A 20,000-nucleotide genomic window follows, 5' to 3' on the forward strand; every position below is an offset into this window, starting at 1 on the left:
TTACAAAACTGTAAAAATGTAAAACATACTCACATTAACAAATGTCACAAGAATCTTAAAAAAAGAAAAGAGCATTTCACTAAAGCCAGAAGAGGAAAAAAAGGCTTTTGTCTGCTGACATTTCCTCCTCGGGAAGCAAACTGAAAAGGAGAAATTTTAATTTTGTCTGATTTCAATAGACATGCATCAGAAATGTAATTAATACACACAGGCTGTTTCTCTACAGACTCAGACCTGGTGAGACTGAACCGGTCAAATTCCGTTTGGAAGGGTAAAGATTACTGTCACTAGACCCCCGACTCCCATTACGCCCTCCTCAACTGCCTCCAATCTCTCTCTCTCTCTCCTCTAACTCCCTCTCTCTCTCTCTCTCTCTCTCTCTCTCCTCTAACTCCCCCCCCTCTCTCTCTCTCTCTCCTCTAACTCCCTCTCTCTCTCTCTCTCTCTCTCCTCTAACTCCCTCTCTCTCTCTCTCTCTCTCTCTCTCTCCTCTAACTCCCTCTCTCTCTCTCCTCTCTTTCACCTTTGGTCTTTTTTTCCTGCTTTCAATTTGATTGGAAAAGCTTTGTATTAATTACAGGGAAATAACTTGTCAGAAAGGGAGTTAAATACACACCCATGTACATGGCAGATAGGCCTGCACACACACACACACACACACACACACACACACACAGAATGAGAAACAGAGAGAGAGGGAGATCTTGAGAAAGAGAGAGCGAATGAGAGCAGGGGAGATTCCACAGCTCTCGGTGGGATTACAGGTGGGGTTGATCTTACATGAGTGTTCCATCCTGAAGTCCTGCTTTCAGGATCTTGGCTAGCTGAGAGCATTCCATGAGTACCGCTGTGTGTGTGTGTGTGTGTGTGTGAGCGTGTGTGAGTACTTCTGTGTGTGCACCACTGTGTGTGCGTGTGTGTGTGTTAGTACTGCTGTGTGTGACAGTGTACACTGGCACCTGGAACATACATTTATCACTTTCCAGCCTGTCCTGTCCAACAGAATGTGTGTGTGTGTGTGTGTGTGTGTGTGTGTGTGTGTGTGTGTGTGTGTGTGTGTGTGTGTGTGTGTGCACGTGTGTGTGTGTGCGTGTGTGTGTGTGTGTGTGTGTGCCAAGTTCAGCCTAAACATAGCAGGGCTGGCCAGGCCTCTGGAGAAATCCTGCTCTTTCTCTCTCTCTCTCTCTCTCTCTCTCTCTCTCTCTCTCTCTCTCTCTCTCTTTTTCTTTCTCTTTGGCTCACATGCTCACACACATATAGACACATTTTGTTGAGGTAGGTAGGTCAGGGTAGCAGTAAGTGTGAAGTGTGGAGGTGAGTGTGTCTTTCATATGCCAACTGACTGTGTATGTACATGAGTGTGTGTGTGTGTGTGTGTGTGTGTGTGTGTGGGTACATGTGTGTGTAAGTGTATGTGTGTGTGTTTGTGCGTGTGTGTCCACTCTTAATTCAGGTACAGTAGTAAATGCTCTGATGTGTGGTGTCATTTTCATGCGCTGTGGAATTTTTATTAATATTTATTCTCATTGTTCCAGTTCCATTTAAGATCAGCCTTATACTCCCAGTTCAGTAGGAGTTGTGGAGACTTGCAGGTGTCATGGAGACCAGCAGAAGGTGGAGGAGCTGCTCGTGTTTCTACAGCTGTGCTGCTTTGTCACTTTGTCTCTTGGTATCCTGGCCTTCTTCCAAAACATCTTGGTTTGGGTTTCAAACAATCCATTATTAGAAAAAACACACAAAAATGACACTTAGTCTTTAGTTAAAGCAAGAAAGAAAGGAAATATTGTTAAATTGCTTTGCTACACCTGCTTCACCTTTTACCTCACAACAGCCTGTTCATGATTTTTCACAACTCTTTGGACGTGAGTGAAAGCTCCGTTATAAGCAACCTACAGATGTGGCTTCACGAAATGTAGATGTTTGAGTTGTAGATGTTGGAGCCGTAGATGTTTGAACTGTAGATGGTCAAACTATCTCATGACTGAACAGTATGCAACCTTCTGCTTCAGGAAGACCCGGTGAGTCGCTCCAGAGCACACAGGCAAACCTGGTGAGCCAATCTAGTGCGCTCGTACTGTTGACGCTGCTTCAGTCACACACCAGTGGAAAGTTTGGTGCCCCTCCATCACCTCAGACAAAGTGGAGAGGCAGGAAATCAGGGAACGCTGAATCACATTCCCAACATCGGGGAATGGCAAATCCCATTCCTACAGAAAGTGCACCATGGATCTTTGGGCAGCACAGGACAGCAGGAATCGTCCTATACCGCGTCATGGACACCACATGCAGCAAAATTTCACTTGGCCTGGAAGACTTTGGGTATTGCATCAGTGTGTTACAACACCCCACCAGCAAGCAGGACTTCCTAGGTAATCTCCATGGTAATCTCCATGGCGATCGACCGGTACCGCCCTCGGGGTCCTTAGACTGTAATGGGCCCTTGGATCACAGGGGTGAGTCCTGGAATATATATTACAGTCCTGCATTATTGAAAATCTATGACCTGCTGCTCCTACCCAAAATAAGCTTAACCCTTTCGGCGCCTATACAGAAGACAAGCTTCCTTATCACCCACAGATGGACGTGATGTGCTGTGACACGGCACGCAGGGCCTTGGTCCAGGGTCAGAGTTCACTCAGATCGACTCCACCCAAACTGGCACTGTGGGAAACATAAATGATAGTTTGTGAAGTGTTAGTTGTATATTAGATTTGCTGCATTAACTTACTTAAAATTACTTAACTAACTTACTTAACTAACTTAAAACTTTGACTTATTAACTAACTTAACTGGCGTGTGTGAGTGTGAGAATGGCTGTGAATGAACTCTCCACGAAACCCAAACAGACGGAACATAATCACACACAACCTTCACAGAAAGTGTGTGTTTAACCTTTGCGGATGCGACATGCTGAGAACAGGAGCGCGGACCGCGAGCGTGTGCGCGAGCCTGCCTCTAGATGGTACTGTTTACCGCAGCACATCCCAGGCGCGCGGTGTCGTCTCCCCGCGAGCGGCGGACGTCACCCTGCCAGTGTTCTTCACTGAGACCATTCACTGAATTATGGGACAGTGTACGGAGCACGTGTGGTCATTTTAATTTTCTTTAAGTGTGTTTTATATGGTTTTGTTTCACTGGTTTTGTTTGATTGGTTTTGTTTGGACTGAGCTCGTGGTTCAGCTGGAGGATCACGACCGATCCCAGCCTGGTAATCCTGAGGTTCCATTTCCGTGATGGTCGCAGTCTGTTCAGATCTCTGGTGCATATTCGGCCTTGTGGGCTGTCGCTAAACGAACTGGTGTCCGGAAGTCTGGGTTTGTCCAGTACCGACACATCCATCCTGCAGCCCATCGAACCCACACGCGCGCGTCGCCGGAGTCTGCACGACACTCCTCGAGTCCTGCACGCGCGTGAGGCTGCAGGTCCTCTCCGCCAGTAACGCCCCGGTCGCCCCATCGCTTGTCTCGTGGACTCATCGTTTAAACTTGCGGTGGCACTCCCACGCGTGCCAGTGAGCGCGCGAGCATCTCGACCTTTGTTCGGTGGAGGACACACAGTTCAATCGTCCCGTTAATGCCAAATTTTGCCTAAATGATCCTCTCGGTCAGTTAATGTTCAGGCATTTAATGGGGTGTGTGTGTGTGTGTGTGTGTGGCTGATGGCTGTCGCCGCGTGCCTTGCAGCCAATCACACGCTGAAATGGGGGCTTGGTGGCGCAAGCACCGGACCGCGAGCCGCAGCCTCCGGCATCTTCGCGAGGATCTCGGGCCATCTCGGCACGCTTTAGTGACGTGGATCCGAGCCAATCACATAACAGCCCCTCCCTTCCTCGCGACGCTAATGAAGAGACGGGCCAATGAGCATCAAAGGGGGCGTGGGCTACGCGGTAAGTCACGCCCCCCTCGGGCATACTCAGAGTTGGAGAAGAAATTCAGTCATGAGGAGGAGAGCGCGACGGCGAGACGCCGCGAGCACTCGGTTCCCGACGCGGACAGGATGAAGCTCGCAGTTACGTACTGACACTCTCGAGCGCAGCCCGCGCTGCCGGGAGGAATCGCTGGATTTGCTGCTTTTTCTTCTTTTCCTTTTTGTGTCTGAAATAATAAAAGGCGACAGAGCGGCGGAACATGTCCCGGGTGGAGCTGAACTGAACTACACCTGAATATCATCTGCGGTGCCGCTCCGTGTCTCTGCGCGGCAGCTCCGCGAGTCGCACCGCTGAGCAACACGCTCGTCGGGGATCCGCGCGCGCGCCGCGGATCCTCTGGTTCCGTTTGGAAGGCAGCGCGTTTTCTCTGCGTGCGAAGTTCAGCCTTAAAGCCCCGCTCGACCGGTTTACGGCTCAGGTGTTGCGTCTGGAACTGGCTTTTCCGACTGGCCTCTCATGCTCTGACCTGCAGCTGGTTGCGCATCAGCACGGATGTCGTCGCGCACTGGAGTGAATACGTGAATATGCTCCTCGCCCCGTGCGAATCGAGCGGATCTGTACAGCAAACCCACGAGCGCGAGGATCGGTAACATAAAATCCACACACGTCGCGAGCTCCCGTCCGAACGGGGTAAGGCAGTGCGAGCATACGCCACAGTTGTTTAAATTACGAATGCAATTTATACTACCTGACTTAAATAATAATACTAATACTAATACTACTAATAATAATAGTAATAATAACATAATCAGATGCAGTCTAATATGATTTGTATCATCCGTGCTTGGCACTAAAATAACCGCACGCTGTGTATCGTTAAAGTTTTCCGAACACACGTTTTGCAGACATTTCAGGACTCGTAATGCACATTATGCCAAAGTGGCCGCCCGGGCGCTGCTCCTGCCGCCGCAGTACCGTGCCGACAGACCCCGGGTGTAAACCCCCAAACATTCACGGGAAAATAGGACGACGCGCGTGTATATACAGCATTAATTAAACGGCGGAATTCTGCCTGCCTAACAGGCGACCTCCACCTGCCGCTTGTGTTAGTCTGCAAGTGCTCGCTTCACTTAACTATTAATACCGAGTCAACACTAATTCTACGTGTCTGTGCCTCGTACAGCGCGTAACAGAAGTGGTTTCTGAAACACCTGTATTGTAGTATTGCTTATGTGTAGGTGTTTGTTCAGCTCATCTTTCTCTACAAACGCGCAGGTTCCGTGAAGCTTTGGCTCGGGCTGAACTGCACACGGATAATTGTTTGAAATAAAGCTGACAGAACGCGACTCAACCGCTGTCATGGATTTAAGGGATTTTTACTTATTGGCAACCTTAGTTGCCTGCCTTTGGTTGGACCCGGCCATCGCCCAAGAGTTGATTTACCCGATCCGAGAGGAACTGCAGGAAAATGTTCTTATTGGAAATATACCAAAGGACTTGAACATCTCGCATATGAATATGGCCACAGGGGTCAGCAGCAGCCTGGTCTATCGGCTGGTGTCAAAGGCAGGGGACAACCCTCTCCTGAGAGTCATGAGCAACACGGGGGAGATTTTCACCACCTCCAACCGCATCGACCGTGAGAAACTTTGCCCCGGCCCCTCGAACGAGGACAGCGAGTGTTCATTCGAGATCGAAGTTGTCATACTGCCCAACGACTTCTTCAGACTAATCAAAATCAAGATCATTGTGAAGGACATGAACGACAACGCACCCATGTTCCCCTCCCCCGTCATCAACATCTCCATTCCGGAAAACACCCTCATCAACAGTCGCTTTGCCGTGCCGTCCGCCACCGACCCGGACACGGGACCCAACAGCGTCCACAAGTATGAGCTGGTCAACGGCCAGAGCTCCTTCGGCCTGGACATCGTGGAGACGCCCGAGGGGGAGAAGTGGCCTCAGCTGGTGGTGCAGCAGAACCTGGACAGGGAGCTGAAGGACACGTACGTGATGAAGATCAAAGTGGAGGATGGGGGACACCCTCAGAAGTCCAGCACAGCTATCCTGCAGGTGACGGTGACCGACGTCAATGACAACAAGCCCGTTTTTAAGGAGAGCCAGATGGAGGTTCACATTCCGGAAAGTTCTCCCGTCGGGACGTCCGTCGTGCAGCTGCAGGCTACGGATGCGGATGTCGGCTCCAACGCAGAGATCAAGTACATGTTTGGCACCCAGGTGTCGCCGGGCACCAGGAGACTTTTTGCACTGAACGCAACCACCGGCCTCATAACGGTACAGCGTCCGCTGGACAGAGAAGAGACTGCCATTCACAAACTGTCTGTTTTAGCAAGTGATGGAAGTTCCAGTCCGGCAAGAGCCACTGTGACGATAAACGTAACGGACGTGAACGATAACGCCCCGAACATAGACCTACGCTACATCATCAGCCCCACCAATGGCACAGTCATGCTGTCCGAAAAAGACCCAATCAACACCAAGATCGCCCTGATCACTGTGTCGGATAAGGACACCGATGTCAACGGTAAAGTGATTTGCTTCATTGAGAAAGACGTGCCGTTTCACCTCAAAGCAGTTTATGACAACCAGTATTTATTAGAGACCTCAGCCTTGCTGGATTACGAAGGCACCAAAGAGTACATCTTCAAAATCGTGGCGTCCGACTCCGGGAAACCCAGCTTGAACCAGACGGCTCTGGTCAGGGTGAAGCTAGAGGACGAGAACGACAATCCGCCCGTGTTCAGCCAGCCGGTGATTGAGCTGGCCGTCATGGAGAACAACCAGCGAGACCTCTTTCTCACCACCATCAGCGCCACGGACGACGATAGCGGCAGGAACGCGGAGATTGTCTACCAGCTCGGACCCAACGCCTCCTTCTTCGACCTTGACCGCAAAACCGGCGTGCTGACGGCGTCCAGGGTGTTCGACAGAGAGGAGCAGGAGCGCTTCCTCTTCACCGTGACAGCTAGAGACAACGGCACGCGTGCGCTGCAGAGTCAGGCGGCCGTGATCGTCACCATTCTGGATGAGAATGACAACAGCCCTAAATTCACACATAACCACTTTCAGTTCTTCGTGTCAGAAAACCTGCCCAAGTACAGCACAGTAGGAGTAATCACAGTGACAGACGCAGACGCCGGGGAGAACGCCGTGGTGTCTCTCTCCATCCTCAATGATAATGAGAACTTCATCCTCGATCCGTTCTCCGGGGTCATAAAGTCCAACGTTTCCTTCGACCGGGAGCAGCAGAGCTCCTTCACGTTCGACGTCCGGGCTGTGGACAACGGTCGTCCCCCATGCTCGTCCGCTGCCAAAGTGACCATCAACGTGATCGATGTCAATGACAATCCCCCCGTGGTCATCTACCCTCCATCCAACACGTCCTTCAAGCTGGTGCCCCTGTTTTCCATTCCTGGATCAGTGGTCGCCGAGGTTTTCGCAGTGGATGGAGACACAGGAATGAACGCGGAACTGAAGTACACCATCGTCAGCGGCAACAACAGGGGTCTATTCAGGATTGATCCAGTGACCGGAAACATCACCTTAGAGGAGAAACCCACAGTGGCTGACATTGGCCTCCATCGGCTGGTGGTAAATATTAGTGACCTCGGCTACCCCAAGTCCCTGCACACACTGGTTCTGGTTTTCCTATATGTCAACGACACGGTAGGGAATTCCTCCTACATCTATGACCTCATCCGTCGCACGATGGAGACACCGCTAGACAGAAACATAGGTGACAGCAGCGAAACATACCAGAGCGTGGATAATCTCAGGACCATTATTGCCATAGTAACGGGCGCCATGGTGGTGATCGTGGTGATATTCATCACGGTTCTGGTGCGCTGTCGTCACGTGTCCCAATTCAAGACTGCTCAGAGGAAGAAGCAGGGCACAGAGTGGATGTCCCCCAACCAGGAGGCCAAGCAGAACAAAAAGAAAAAACGCAAGAAAAGGAAGTCGCCCAAAAGCTCCCTGCTTAACTTTGTCACCATTGAAGAGACCAAACACGACGACCCTGCCCATGAACCCATCAACGGAACCATCAGCCTTCCTGCAGAGCTGGAGGACCCTGGGATTGGCCGCTTTGACTGGAATGCCACGCCCACCAGCACCTTCAAACCCAGCAGTCCCGACCTGGCCCGACATTACAAATCCGCCTCTCCGCAGTCGGCCTTCCACCTTAAGGCCGACACGCCGGTGTCCGCGAAAAAGCATCACGCCATCCAGGAGCTGCCACTGGACAATACCTTCGTGGGAGGCTGTGACACGCTGTCCAAACGCTCCTCCACCAGCTCAGACCACTTCAGCGCCTCCGAGTGCAGCTCCCAAGGTGGCTTCAAGACCAAGGGGAGCTCCCTGCACACCAGACAGGTAAAGGAACACATTTACTGGTCTATTAGCTCGGCGTATAACTACAGCGCTCAGCACTGACGCGCCAGAGTCACGCCCCTGAGAAAAGCCCAATAAATAAACATAAACACAGTAAAGTCTCCCACCCATAGAGGTGCCCATCCATGTTTATACCACAAAACAAAACAGTTTGCAATTTGCATAGAAATAATGACTCCCAACCTAAGACGTGATCTGCTGATCTCATGTGCATGTGTCTGTGGTTTTTGTTTGTTTGTTTGTTTTTTTCCTTTTTTATTTATACACATCTAATTAAAAATAATGATGTATAAAACATTGATAATGTAGTTTTTCTGGAGTCACTAGAAACACGGCTTAGCTTTCCAAAGAGGCCGGATGGTGAAGTTTGTTCTGCAGTTATTGTGTAAATGTACAATGCCTTCAGAATTTGTGAAAGAAACATTTTTTTCATGCCTGTCTACTTCGATCACCACTTTACCATTGTGGCATCCAAACACAAAGACGAAGAAAAACCCCCACTCATCTTCCTCTAAGCAGCGTCACACAAAAAATAACATGTTTGAGTAATCGCTGTGGCTGTGTTGCATCGCCCAGCTCCCCGAGTAAACGTGGGACACTTGCTTCCTAAATGTCTCGAGATTGCAGTGTTTTGCATTTACAAACACCAGCACAGCTGGAATTAACAACATGGCACAAGCAGAGAGAGAGAGGAAGTAACACAGCTGTGCAGCGGTGTGTCCGGGGGACGCCTCTGTCCTGCTGTCTTCTCCACAACACAACCAGGCCAATAAGGTGGACCTATCTCCGGTCCAAATCCGATTATCCATTAATATGTTAAGATCAATCTAATCCTAATCTAATCCAAGCCTCATTAAAAGGAAGCACTTGTCACACTCCAAACACATGCCCGTGTTGTGGAACGAGACTCGTAGGGAGGCTGGGCGAGAGGAAGAGTGGGGAGGAAGTGGAATGTTACCTGTAGGTGGCAGTGTTGTTCTGCAAGGTGTAGCCTGGATTGTGAGCAACATGCAGTGTGTGTGTGTGTGTGTGTGTGTGTGCTGCATAGCTCCCCTACTCTGTCTCCTTCTCTGCCTCTGTTGGTGTCTTTTGTGTGTGTGTGTGTGGGGGGGGGGTGCGTGTGTGTGTGTGGGGGGGGGTGCAGGTCGACAAGTGTGTGTGTGCTTACACAGATATGTGTGGTGTGTGTGTGTGTGCGCGCATGTGTCTCCTTCAGTGAATGGCTTATATTGATAATGATTGATAATGGCAGTTGCAGATGTAAACGATAAGGCTTGACTGTACAAAAACACACATACACACACACACACACACAAACACATGCACACACCCTGACACACACACACACACACACATACCCACATACCATGACTCACACACACACATACTCTGACACATATACCCTGACACACACACACACACACACACACACACACACACACACATGCACACACCCTGACACACACACACACACACACCCACATACCACGACTCTCTCACACACACACACACGCACACACACACATTAGGGATCATCTGTAATTTCCACAAGTGTGAAAGACGTGTAATCAGCGGTAGCAGTGTGTAGAACCGAGTGGTGTGTCTGGACAGTAGGCTGTTGTGCGGATCGGTGAGCCGTTTCAGAAGTGTGTGGGCTGCGCGGATCAGCCGTCTCCCGACGTCTTCTCTCAGAGACACAGCACGTGTGACCTCACTCTCTCCCTCCGAGCCAGCCTCCATCTCGGATCACACAGGACGCCGTCAAATGCGACCTGCCGGTCCATGTAGTCAAACGGTCTGAATTCACCGACATGGATCTGTGCCATGTGAAGGCAGGAGAGAGTGGACTCAGAACGCTCGCACACTTCGGTCCCACCTGGAGATGAAAAGAGACTCGGAGTCTCACTCAGCACACCTGATCTCTCTCTCTCTCTCTCTCTCTCTCTCTCTATAAGGCTATACACGTTTGGCTTCCTGTGTATCACTAACAGTCTGGCTACGTTAGTCACTGTAGCCAGAGGCGCATCAGAGCCAAACTCATTATGGCACCCAGAAACGCTGCTGACAGCCACAGGCCAATTAATTTCCCCTTTATCTTCTCCAGGAGAGCTGAGGGGCGGGGCGGGAGGCGGGGCTTCTGCTCTGGCCCCTCCCTGCGGGGGGAACATGGTGATCCAGTGCTGAATTACGACTCATCATTTCCCCAACATGGTCCGACTTTAATGACATTTCAAACTGAGACTTACACAAAAATATATTCTCACTGAAACACAAACACACACACACACACACACAAAACAATTGAGCTTTTATCTCAACATGGTTGATAATTGTTTTTTTATATCACTGTTTTGTAATGCTCATAGATTTTTTTTTTTTATATTGCTAGTAGAAAGGGGAACACACACACACACGATGGATGTTCAGAACATGGATATATATGAAACATGTAAACTGTATGTTAAACTGCACACGCGTTTGTCGGTCATGCTGCCGGTTGAGCGAGTCATGCTCATGACTAACACAGTGCAGGGAGGATATGGGATTTGGAGCGCAAACAGAAATTACACCGTCATTTATAGGACCACTGGAAAGTCTTACGTTTCATTTTGGAGAGTCAAAACACTTCACGATGGCATTTTCTTCTCGTGCCTGGGTGTGGAGCTTCTCTTTAGCTGTTCATTTGAGAAGTGCCTCTCCCCAAGACGCCCTCCACCCCCCGAGATTGTTATCACTCAGACAGAATCACACACACAGACGCACAGCCAGCAGAAACCGCTGAAGTGTCATAAACCCCTAAACGTGATTAATGCTCCTCAGAGTTCAGAGAATCAGTGCCGTGATCTCATTACAGACATTCAAAGCGCCATCCAGATCAGTATGAAGAGATTGACTGAGCTTGCCCCCTTTCGGGGAACAGGCCACTGTGTGTGTGTGCCGTTGCTAAGTGTGTGCTGTTGCGTGTATATTAATGAGTTTTCCTCTGTCTGTCAGCAGAGACTGAAGCTTCTTCACAGCCAAAGTAGCTTGTCACTCTGGGTTTGCAGCTCTGGATAGGCGAGACGGAGTGAGACAGAAAGCGTTACCCCCACGCACACATCACGGCCCGACACTTTTCTGCATGAGCCTGTTTAAAAGGTTTAAGGGGGTTTAAGGGGGTAATGTAAAGAGAAATACTGCACCATATGTGCAAGAGTCAAAGACAACTGCCAAGGCCAGCGAGTAAATAATGTAGAGGGAATTAGGAATTGTGTGTGTGTGTGTGCATGTATTTGTATTGCTATACTTTACAAGTGTAACTAAAATAGCAAAACCATTTCTTTGTGTCCTGTTGCTCGTGCGTCCTGTTGCTCGTGCGTCCTGTTGCTCGTGCGTCCTGTTGCTCATGCGTCAGGGTCAGACTGTGAGTCTCACTGACATCCAGAATGACCAGTCACAGACCACGGAACATTCAGGGCAGTCAAAATCTGAAACGGTACTACACAAAGAAAGAAAGAAAGAAACAGATAAATAAATGTGCGCGAGACCCCCCGTTCCATCAGAGGGTCTGGCTGTGTGAAAACGATTCCTCCTCGTGTCCCAAGACATGAGACTGAATCTTGTGACTGAAAGTGCAAATTCCTGGTGAAAGTGGAGCTCAGATGTAAAATGCTTAGATTGCAGTGTGTGTAAAATGCATCATATGATGGAGAATCTGAGGGTGGGATTAACGTATTACTTATCTTGTTCCAGTATCATTGGAGTCACTGTAAGACTTTACCACACAAGAACACAAATACATAATGTGCACGTGTGCGTGTGTATGAATGGCTTTTCTAGAGCAAACAGGAGCTTTTTGGTGCCATGCGGTTCCGTGTGTTAGAGTCTCCATTACTGCGGGGGCACCGGGGAGCCACGCAGCCTCTCCTAGTTGATTTGGTACATTAATGGAGGATTAGTATGGACAAGCGTACGGCTCAGCGCCTCATGTGTGAGCAGATTAATGGAGTGGGACATTACTGCACCTGAGGGGGACGACTGCTGCACTATCTGGCACACAGAGGTGGCGTTGCAGCTCCAGGGGTATAGAGAAAGAGAGAGAGAGAGAGAGAGAGAGAGAGAGGGGAGAGAGAGAGAGAGAGAGAGAGAGGGGAGAGAGAGAGAGAGAGAGAGAGAGAGAGAGGGAGAGAGAGAGAGAGAGAGAGAGAGAGAGAGAGGGGAGAGAGAGAGAGAGAGAGAGAGAGAGAGGGGAGAGAGAGAGAGAGAGAGAGAGAGAGGGAGGGAGAGAGAGAGAGAGAGAGATGGAGGGAGAGAGAGAGAGAGAGAGAGAGAGGGGGGAGAGAGAGAGAGAGAGATGGAGAGAGAGAGAAAGTTGGGGAGCACGGGTGCCTTTCACGTCATCCCAGCAGGTCTGTTCATTACAATACATAATCACGTTATCTAATGTCACCGTCGGCTTTACCGGGTGGGGGTAGAAGACGCAAACGTGCTCCAGCAATTCAGAGATTCAGCGAAGTACTGACTCGTTGTTCAGTAGCTTCACTATAGGAGGTCAGCCTGGCAGAACTGACTAAGCAAAAAGCTTTCAGGTTGCAACAAAAATGTTTTGTGCATGTGAAATTTCCCAAGATGTAGAATCTCTCACATGAGCTGTGGATTTTATCATGTGAGCTGTCAAATCTCACGTGAGCTGTAGATTCTCATGTGTGTGTATGTGTATGATTCTCTCAGGTCAAATCTCACGTGAGCTGTAGATTCTCATGTGTGTGTTTGTGTGTATGGGTGTCTGTGTGTGTATGTGTATGATTCTCTCAGGTCAAATCTTTCACGTGAGCGGTCAGATTTGTCACATGAGCACTGCTGGTTTGGGTCTGCTGAGAATGACTAGTCTCTCTATTTAAAGAACCATTCCATCAGCTTTGGACAAATTGCAGGGGTGAAAGACCTTTTTTTAATGGTGGGGTGTCCAGAGCCCACGTCTGACTGACTGGCTGATGGGGAGTTGATGGGCGATTGCATGATCTAAGACAGACTGGAGAAAAGGAGTCTTGCTTGGAGTGTATGAGGTAAAACCTACAGGACCCACAGACAGGGCGACAGATGGTGACCCACTCAGGTGGTCAGACAAGCCCTGGGAACCTTCCAGAGAAGTTCGTTCACAGACAAGCATGGAGGAGGGGTGTGGTAAGAGTAGAAACCTCGCCCTCGTCCACACCCTCTGAGCGTTAGTATTATAATAAACAGTTATTTTGTTTTTGATCTTTCTGGTTAAATGACACAGATCTTTTTTCAGTTTTAGGAATTCTTCGTCTACTTCTTCTTCTTCTTCTTCTTCTTCTTCTTCTTCTTCTTCTCATTATTGTCTATTTTGTAAATGTTTCAGTCTTAAGGAGAGATGAATATAGTAAGTGTGAGCATGTGTGTATATATCTGGGTGTCAGAGGTGTGTGTGTGAGTGTGTGTAAGTGTATGTGTGTGTGTGTGTGAGACAGTGTGTGTGTGTTTTGTTTTTCCCTGTCTGTAATATCTAGGTGGAAGCCCATTTACTGAAGTAGCCGGAAACCTCAACACTATTCTCTTTGTGTCATGTCTGTATGAGGTGTGATTGGTGCCATTGTGATCTCGGCCAGGCTGCATGCTAACGACCCCTGACCCCTGACCCATGCCCCACGCCTCACGACCTCCATCCACCCCCTCCACCCACCTCCTGCTAATGCATGTCCAAGTTTGTTAATCTAACACCTCAGTCCCGTCTTGCTTCTGGGTCACTTGGACGGTCCGTAACTTCTCTAGATAAATGTTTCTTCACTGGTTTGTTTTCATTCTGCTTAATAAACAGAGGAAACATGCAGAAGCTTAAATCTACACACACACACACACACACACACACACACACACACACACACACACACACACACACACACACACACTCACACCACAGGGTCCTGTAGTCCTGCTCTACACACACACACCGCAGGGTCCTGTAGTCCTGTTCTACACACTCACACCACGGGGTCCTGTAGTCCTCTACACACACGCTGCAGGGTCCTGGAGTCCTGCTCTACACATACACACACACACACACCACAGGGTCCAGTAGTCCTGCTCTACACACTCACACCACAGGGTCCTGTAGTCCTGCTCTACACACACACGCCGCAGGGTCCTGTAGTCCTGCTCTACACACACACGCCGCAGGGTCCTGTAGTCCTGCTCAACACACACGCCGCAGGGTCCTGTAGTCCTGCTCTACACACACACCACAGGGTCCTGTAGTCCTGCTCTACACACACCCACACACACACACACACACCACAGGGTCCTGTAGTCCTGCTCTACACACACACCACAGGGTCCTGTAGTCCTGCTCTACACACACACACACCACAGGGTCCTGTAGTCCTGCTCTACACACACACGCCACAGGGTCCTGTAGTCCTGCTCTACACACACACGCCGCAGGGTCCTGTAGTCCTGCTCTACACACACACGCCGCAGGGTCCTGTAGTCCTGCTCTACACACACACGCCGCAGGGTCCTGTAGTCCTGCTCTACACACACACGCCGCAGGGTCCTGTAGTCCTGCTCTACACACACACGCCGCAGGGTCCTGTAGTCCTGCTCTACACACACACGCCGCAGGGTCCTGTAGTCCTGCTCTACACACTCACACCACAGGGTCCTGTAGTCATGCACTACACACACACGCCGCAGGGTCCTGTAGTCCTGCTCTACACACACACACACACACACACACACACACACACACCACGGGGTCCTGTAGTCCTGCTCTACACACTCACACCATGGGGTCCTGTAGTCCTGCTCTACACACACACGCTGCAGGGTCCTGTAGTCCTGCTCTACACACACACGCCGCAGGGTCCTGTAGTCCTGCTCTACACAGGTTGTCTAAAGTAGATAAGGTGGAAGAAAATGTTTCTTAACTGCTGCTCGTTTGAGGGTGCTGACACCGTGCTGGTGAAACAAGCGCCCTGCCTTCATCATCCGCCCTCCTCATCCTCCCCACACGTGTGACCGTCTCACCCCCGTTGGGGCGGGAGGGTCTTTTCTTTCTTTTTTCTTTTGGAACAAACCCCCCTCCACCCAGCTCACGTCCTGCGGCTCAGTGCGCTGTCGCTGTGTCGAGGTATGTACCCCCCACTGGACCATGTTCATCTCCACCTCCATCACCGGCACCACCCGTCCCTCCTCGGCAGGTGCTGGCTGACCTCCACCTGGCTGTGAAAGACTGCCTACAGCTGTATGAGTAATTTATAATGTACTTAAAAGATGTTCCATGTCAGCTGAGCTCCTGCTAATGCTGCCTAATGTTCTGTGTTATTCTGTAATGGACTGTTATAGCTTTTTCTTTCTTTCGTTCTTTTGCGTTTCCTTCTCTATACTGGATGTAATGTATTGCCCATCTGCAATCTGTACCAGCGCCAAGTAGCCTAGTTTATGATTTTTAAAAGTTTTAAAATTGTTTTCTGCTGAGAATTGCTTGAATGATGGTATTCTATCTTTTACATTTGATATTAAATAAAAAGGGACTTTTATTATATTTGGCTGTCATTGCTTTCGACCAACTGTGATTGTTATGACACCTGGCCGGACCGGACCAGGTTAAGGCCACCACACAGTCAAGTCCAGCCTGGTGAGGTTTATTGGCCAGACCCTTGTGGGTGGAGCATCACAGAGGCATGCTGGGATTTGATATCAGATTCAGGGGTGTGGACAAGTTCATGTCAGCCTACTCTTTAAATCTGTTAGCTCTGGACTCAGCAGGACAGGACGAGCCTAATGTTGGATATCAGAGTGGCGCACTGACTGCGGTGAAGTGGGTCACTGTGTCAGGACACCCAAGTTCTGAGCTGTGGTGTGAGCTGAAGTGTGCTCTCGGTTGTAGTAAGCTGTAGTGTGAGCTGCGGTGTGCTCTGGGTTGTAGTGAGCTGTAGTGTGAGCTGCAGTGTGCTCTGGGTTGTAGTGAGCTGTAGTGTGAGCTGCGGTGTGCTCTGGGTTGTAGTAAGCTGTAGTGTGAGCTGCGGTGTGCTCTGGGTTGTAGTGAGCTGTAGTGTGAGCTGAAGTGTGCTCTGGGTTGTAGTAAGCTGTAGTGTGAGCTGCGGTGTGCTCTGGGTTGTAGTGAGCTGTAGTGTGAGCTGCGGTGTGCTCTGGGTTGTAGTAAGCTGTAGTGTGAGCTGCGGTGTGCTCTGGGTTGTAGTGAGCTGTAATGTGAGCTGCGGTGTGCTCTGGGTTGTAGTGAGCTGTAATGTGAGCTGCGGTGTGCTCTGGGTTGTAGTAAGCTGTAGTGTGAGCTGAAGTGTGCTCTGGGTTGTAAGCTGTAGTGTGAGCTGCGGTGTGCTCTGGGTTGTTGTGAGCTGTAGTGTGAGCTGAAGTGTGCTCTGGGTTGTAGTGAGCTGTAGTGTGAGCTGCGGTGTGCTCTGGGTTGTAGTGAGCTGTAGTGTGAGCTGAAGTGTGCTCTGGGTTGTAGTAAGCTGTAGTGTGAGCTGCGGTGTGCTCTGGGTTGTAGTGAGCTGTAGTGAGCTGAAGTGTGCTCTGGGTTGTAGTGAGCTGTAGTATGAGCTGCGGTGTGCTCTGGGTTGTAGTAAGCTGTAGTGTGAGCTGCGGTGTGCTCTGGGTTGTAGTAAGCTGTAGTGTGAGCTGAAGTGTGCTCTGGGTTGTAGTAAGCTGTAGTGTGAGCTGAAGTGTGCTCTGGGTTGTAGTAAGCTGTAGTGTGAGCTGCGGTGTGCTCTGGGTTGTAGTAAGCTGTAGTGTGAGCTGCGGTGTGCTCTGGGTTGTAGTAAGCTGTAGTGTGAGCTGAAGTGTGCTCTGGGTTGTAGTAAGCTGTAGTGTGAGCTGAAGTGTGCTCTGGGTTGTAGTAAGCTGTAGTGTGAGCTGCGGTGTGCTCTGGGTTGTAGTGAGCTGTAATGTGAGCTGAAGTGTGCTCTGGGTTGTAGTAAGCTGTAGTGTGAGCTGCGGTGTGCTCTGGGTTGTAGTGAGCTGTAGTGTGAGCTGAAGTGTGCTCTGGGTTGTAGTGAGCTGTAGTGTGAGCTGCGGTGTGCTCTGGGTTGTAGTGAGCTGTAGTGTGAGCTGAAGTGTGCTCTGGGTTGTTGTGAGCTGTAGTGTGAGCTGAAGTGTGCTCTGGGTTGTAGTAAGCTGTAGTGTGAGCTGCGGTGTGCTCTGGGTTGTAGTAAGCTGTAGTGTGAGCTGCGGTGTGCTCTGGGTTGTAGTGAGCTGTAGTGTGAGCTGCGGTGTGCTCTGGGTTGTAGTAAGCTGTAGTGTGACATGTAGTGTGAGCTCTAGTGTGTGAATTCCTGGATTTAACTAGACATGAAGTGTTTAACCTTATGTTTTAATAACCCCAGAAGGCCTGCCCTGGAATGGATCTGGAAGGACGTCATTTAGATGGGTAATTCCGGATGAAAGGGGTAATAGGGGCAAACCCCTCTGTGTTGCCCCGCAATCCTGGGTGAAGGCAACCACTATTGTCTGCCAAGCAAACAAACTGCTTATACAAACTGCCCCTGAAAGACAAAACACTGAAAGACATTGAGGATTCTGTGTGTGTGTGTGTGTGTGTGTGTGTGTGTGTGTGTGTGTGTGTGAGAGAGAGAGAGAGAGAGAGAGAGAGAGAGAGAGAGAGAGAGAGAGAGAGAGAGAAAGCAAGAGAAAGAGAAAGCATCATTATATAGTCATGGAATAATATATGCTGATCAGTCTGAGTCTATTTCTGAGACCCATCGTGGCTGGTTCATTGGTCCGCACATTCACACCCTCACCGAGGTAGTTGGGACTTGTTGGGTGGTCCTCACTGAGGTAGAAGGGACTTGTTGGGTGGTCCTCACTGAGGTAGAAGGGACTTGTTGGGTGGTCCTCACTGAGGTAGAAGGGACTTGTTGGGTGGTCCTCAGAACTGGTGCGAGTTTAACATCCCTCTGCACTTTGTCCTTAGCACTCTAATCTCTGCTAGTGAAGAGTCGTAAAAATGACACCAACATCCACAATTTAGTCTGTCTAATGTTCAGTCTCCTAATCTCCTTTTATAGCAGTGAGCATTGGGTGGGGGTTGCTAGGCTGCAGTCGTTCGACCAATGCCGCCTCCGAGATGCCTACTTGATTGCTGTGGCATTTGATTGAGTGACGGCGGTTGCCAGGCCGTGATGCTGATTTGCCCCTGACGGTTCTGGATTATGCATGTACATACAGATGGATCTCTGATTGTAATGGTGCAGTGCGAGTTGGAGGTCTGGCGCGCTCTGATTGTCTGAGCTGATGTTTACTGGCCGTGCGTACTGGTGACCTCACCCTGCCGTCTGCAGGTTCGGTACACCCACCCACCCCCCATCCCCCCGCCGTGGACAGAGCCTGCTCCGGGCTGTCACAGCTCACGGGGAGGTTTACAGCCCAAGCAGGAATCTTGACCGGTGCGTATGTTGTTGGGAATTAGGGCAGAAAAGAAACCACATCACAGCGAATCAGCTCCCGGCGGAGGGCGTTATTGTCCGGGAGTGATGGAGCGCGTAAACAGATGCGTGCTGTCGGCCCGTCCGATGTATGGATCGTAGATGGGTATTGATCTCGGCTCTTTATCTGGGAGGCGGACGGTCCCGAGACCGCCATCTCGGCCGGGAGCAGAGGGGAGGCCTGTGATAAATCTCCCCGAGAATAAGCCGTCACGGAAGGGGCGCACTGGGGAATATTTAACGTAAACGTGAAATATGGTGTGTCTGTGGTTTTATTGTCGGGGTAAAGGAAAAAAAACTCTCCAATCTGCCCTAGCTGCCTGCCGTTACCTCTGACAGTGCACGAGCTCCAGCGCACACCAGTCTTCTTCTTCCTCTGCTTCTCGCTGCACTGCGAGTCGCTTTGTTTACGCGGTAAAAAAAATACTAATAAGTGCAGCAATGTTGTCGAGGCCGCGGAAAAGCGATGCCTTATCATGGCTCAATTATACGCAGGAGTGTAGTAACCTCACGCCTCTATTTAGATGATATGATTTAGTCCTGACAGGAAACTGAATTAGGGAGGCAGTGGGGATGGCTCTGGATATCTCCGAGCAAACGCAGACGTGCAGACCTGCATGCCTTTCGCAGCCGCCTCAACTCCAGGCAACGACGTTCCGATAAACGGAATGTGTACCGGGAGTTGTTTGTTTATTTGTTTATTTATTTTTCCATCAACTGTTTAGTATTCCAGTTGCATTCCAGTTTCTCCGCGCTCTGTGTGCTCTGTGCTGCCGTTCTGCAGCTACGGACCCGAGGTGGGGAAGAGACCCCCGAATCCTGGTGGTCCGAGGTTTAGGAGCTGGAGATGCACTGGAGAGAGTGTGCTGTTTGCCTGAGAGAGCAGATAACTGGGTTAAAACAGGATGACAGAACACGTCTCCACACCAGGATGTTAGACGTGTCCCAGTGTGTCCCAGGACAAGCAACAACTTTATAGTCTGATCACATCAAATCGCAACACACATTATGCCATCTGACAGAAAAAAGTACATCAAATAATAAAGCAGCTTAGTGTTTAGTGGAAGCAAATGAGCAAAACATTGAAGAGAAGCCACTGCGGGGCTTGAAAAGATTAAACAACACACACACACACATTAGGGATCATTTGTAATTTCCAGAAGTGTGAAAAACGTGTAATCAGCAGTAGCGGTGTGTAGAACGGACTGGTGTGTCTGGACAGTAGGCTGTTTTAGGAGGAGGGGTTTCTGCCTCAGAGGGTGGAGCCTGTTTCAGGA

At 50.0% G+C, this 20,000-nt stretch overlaps 1 protein-coding gene across 4 annotated transcripts in view; it reads left to right on the forward strand.

Annotated features, from left to right (window-relative positions):
- Positions 1–3,917: 3,917 nt before the first annotated feature.
- Positions 3,918–20,000, forward strand: part of pcdh9 (protocadherin 9) — a 121,157-nt gene continuing 105,074 nt past the window's right edge. The window contains exons 1-3 of one of the 4 annotated variants that reach the window (XM_081717221.1): positions 3,919–4,558; positions 5,144–8,263; positions 8,591–12,390. In XM_081717221.1, coding sequence (XP_081573347.1) covers positions 5,228–8,263; positions 8,591–8,608 — 3,054 coding nt within the window. In that variant the 5' untranslated portion in view covers positions 3,919–4,558; positions 5,144–5,227 and the 3' untranslated portion in view covers positions 8,609–12,390. Of the gene's footprint in view, positions 4,559–5,143; positions 12,391–20,000 lie in introns of those variants that run through there. The other 3 variants (XM_035524714.2, XM_081717219.1, XM_081717220.1) reach the window with 3 other exon arrangements.

Source organism: Electrophorus electricus, chromosome 7, assembly GCF_041902795.1.
Source record: "Electrophorus electricus isolate QZ-2024a chromosome 7, ASM4190279v1, whole genome shotgun sequence".
NCBI lineage: Eukaryota > Metazoa > Chordata > Actinopteri > Gymnotiformes > Gymnotidae > Electrophorus > Electrophorus electricus.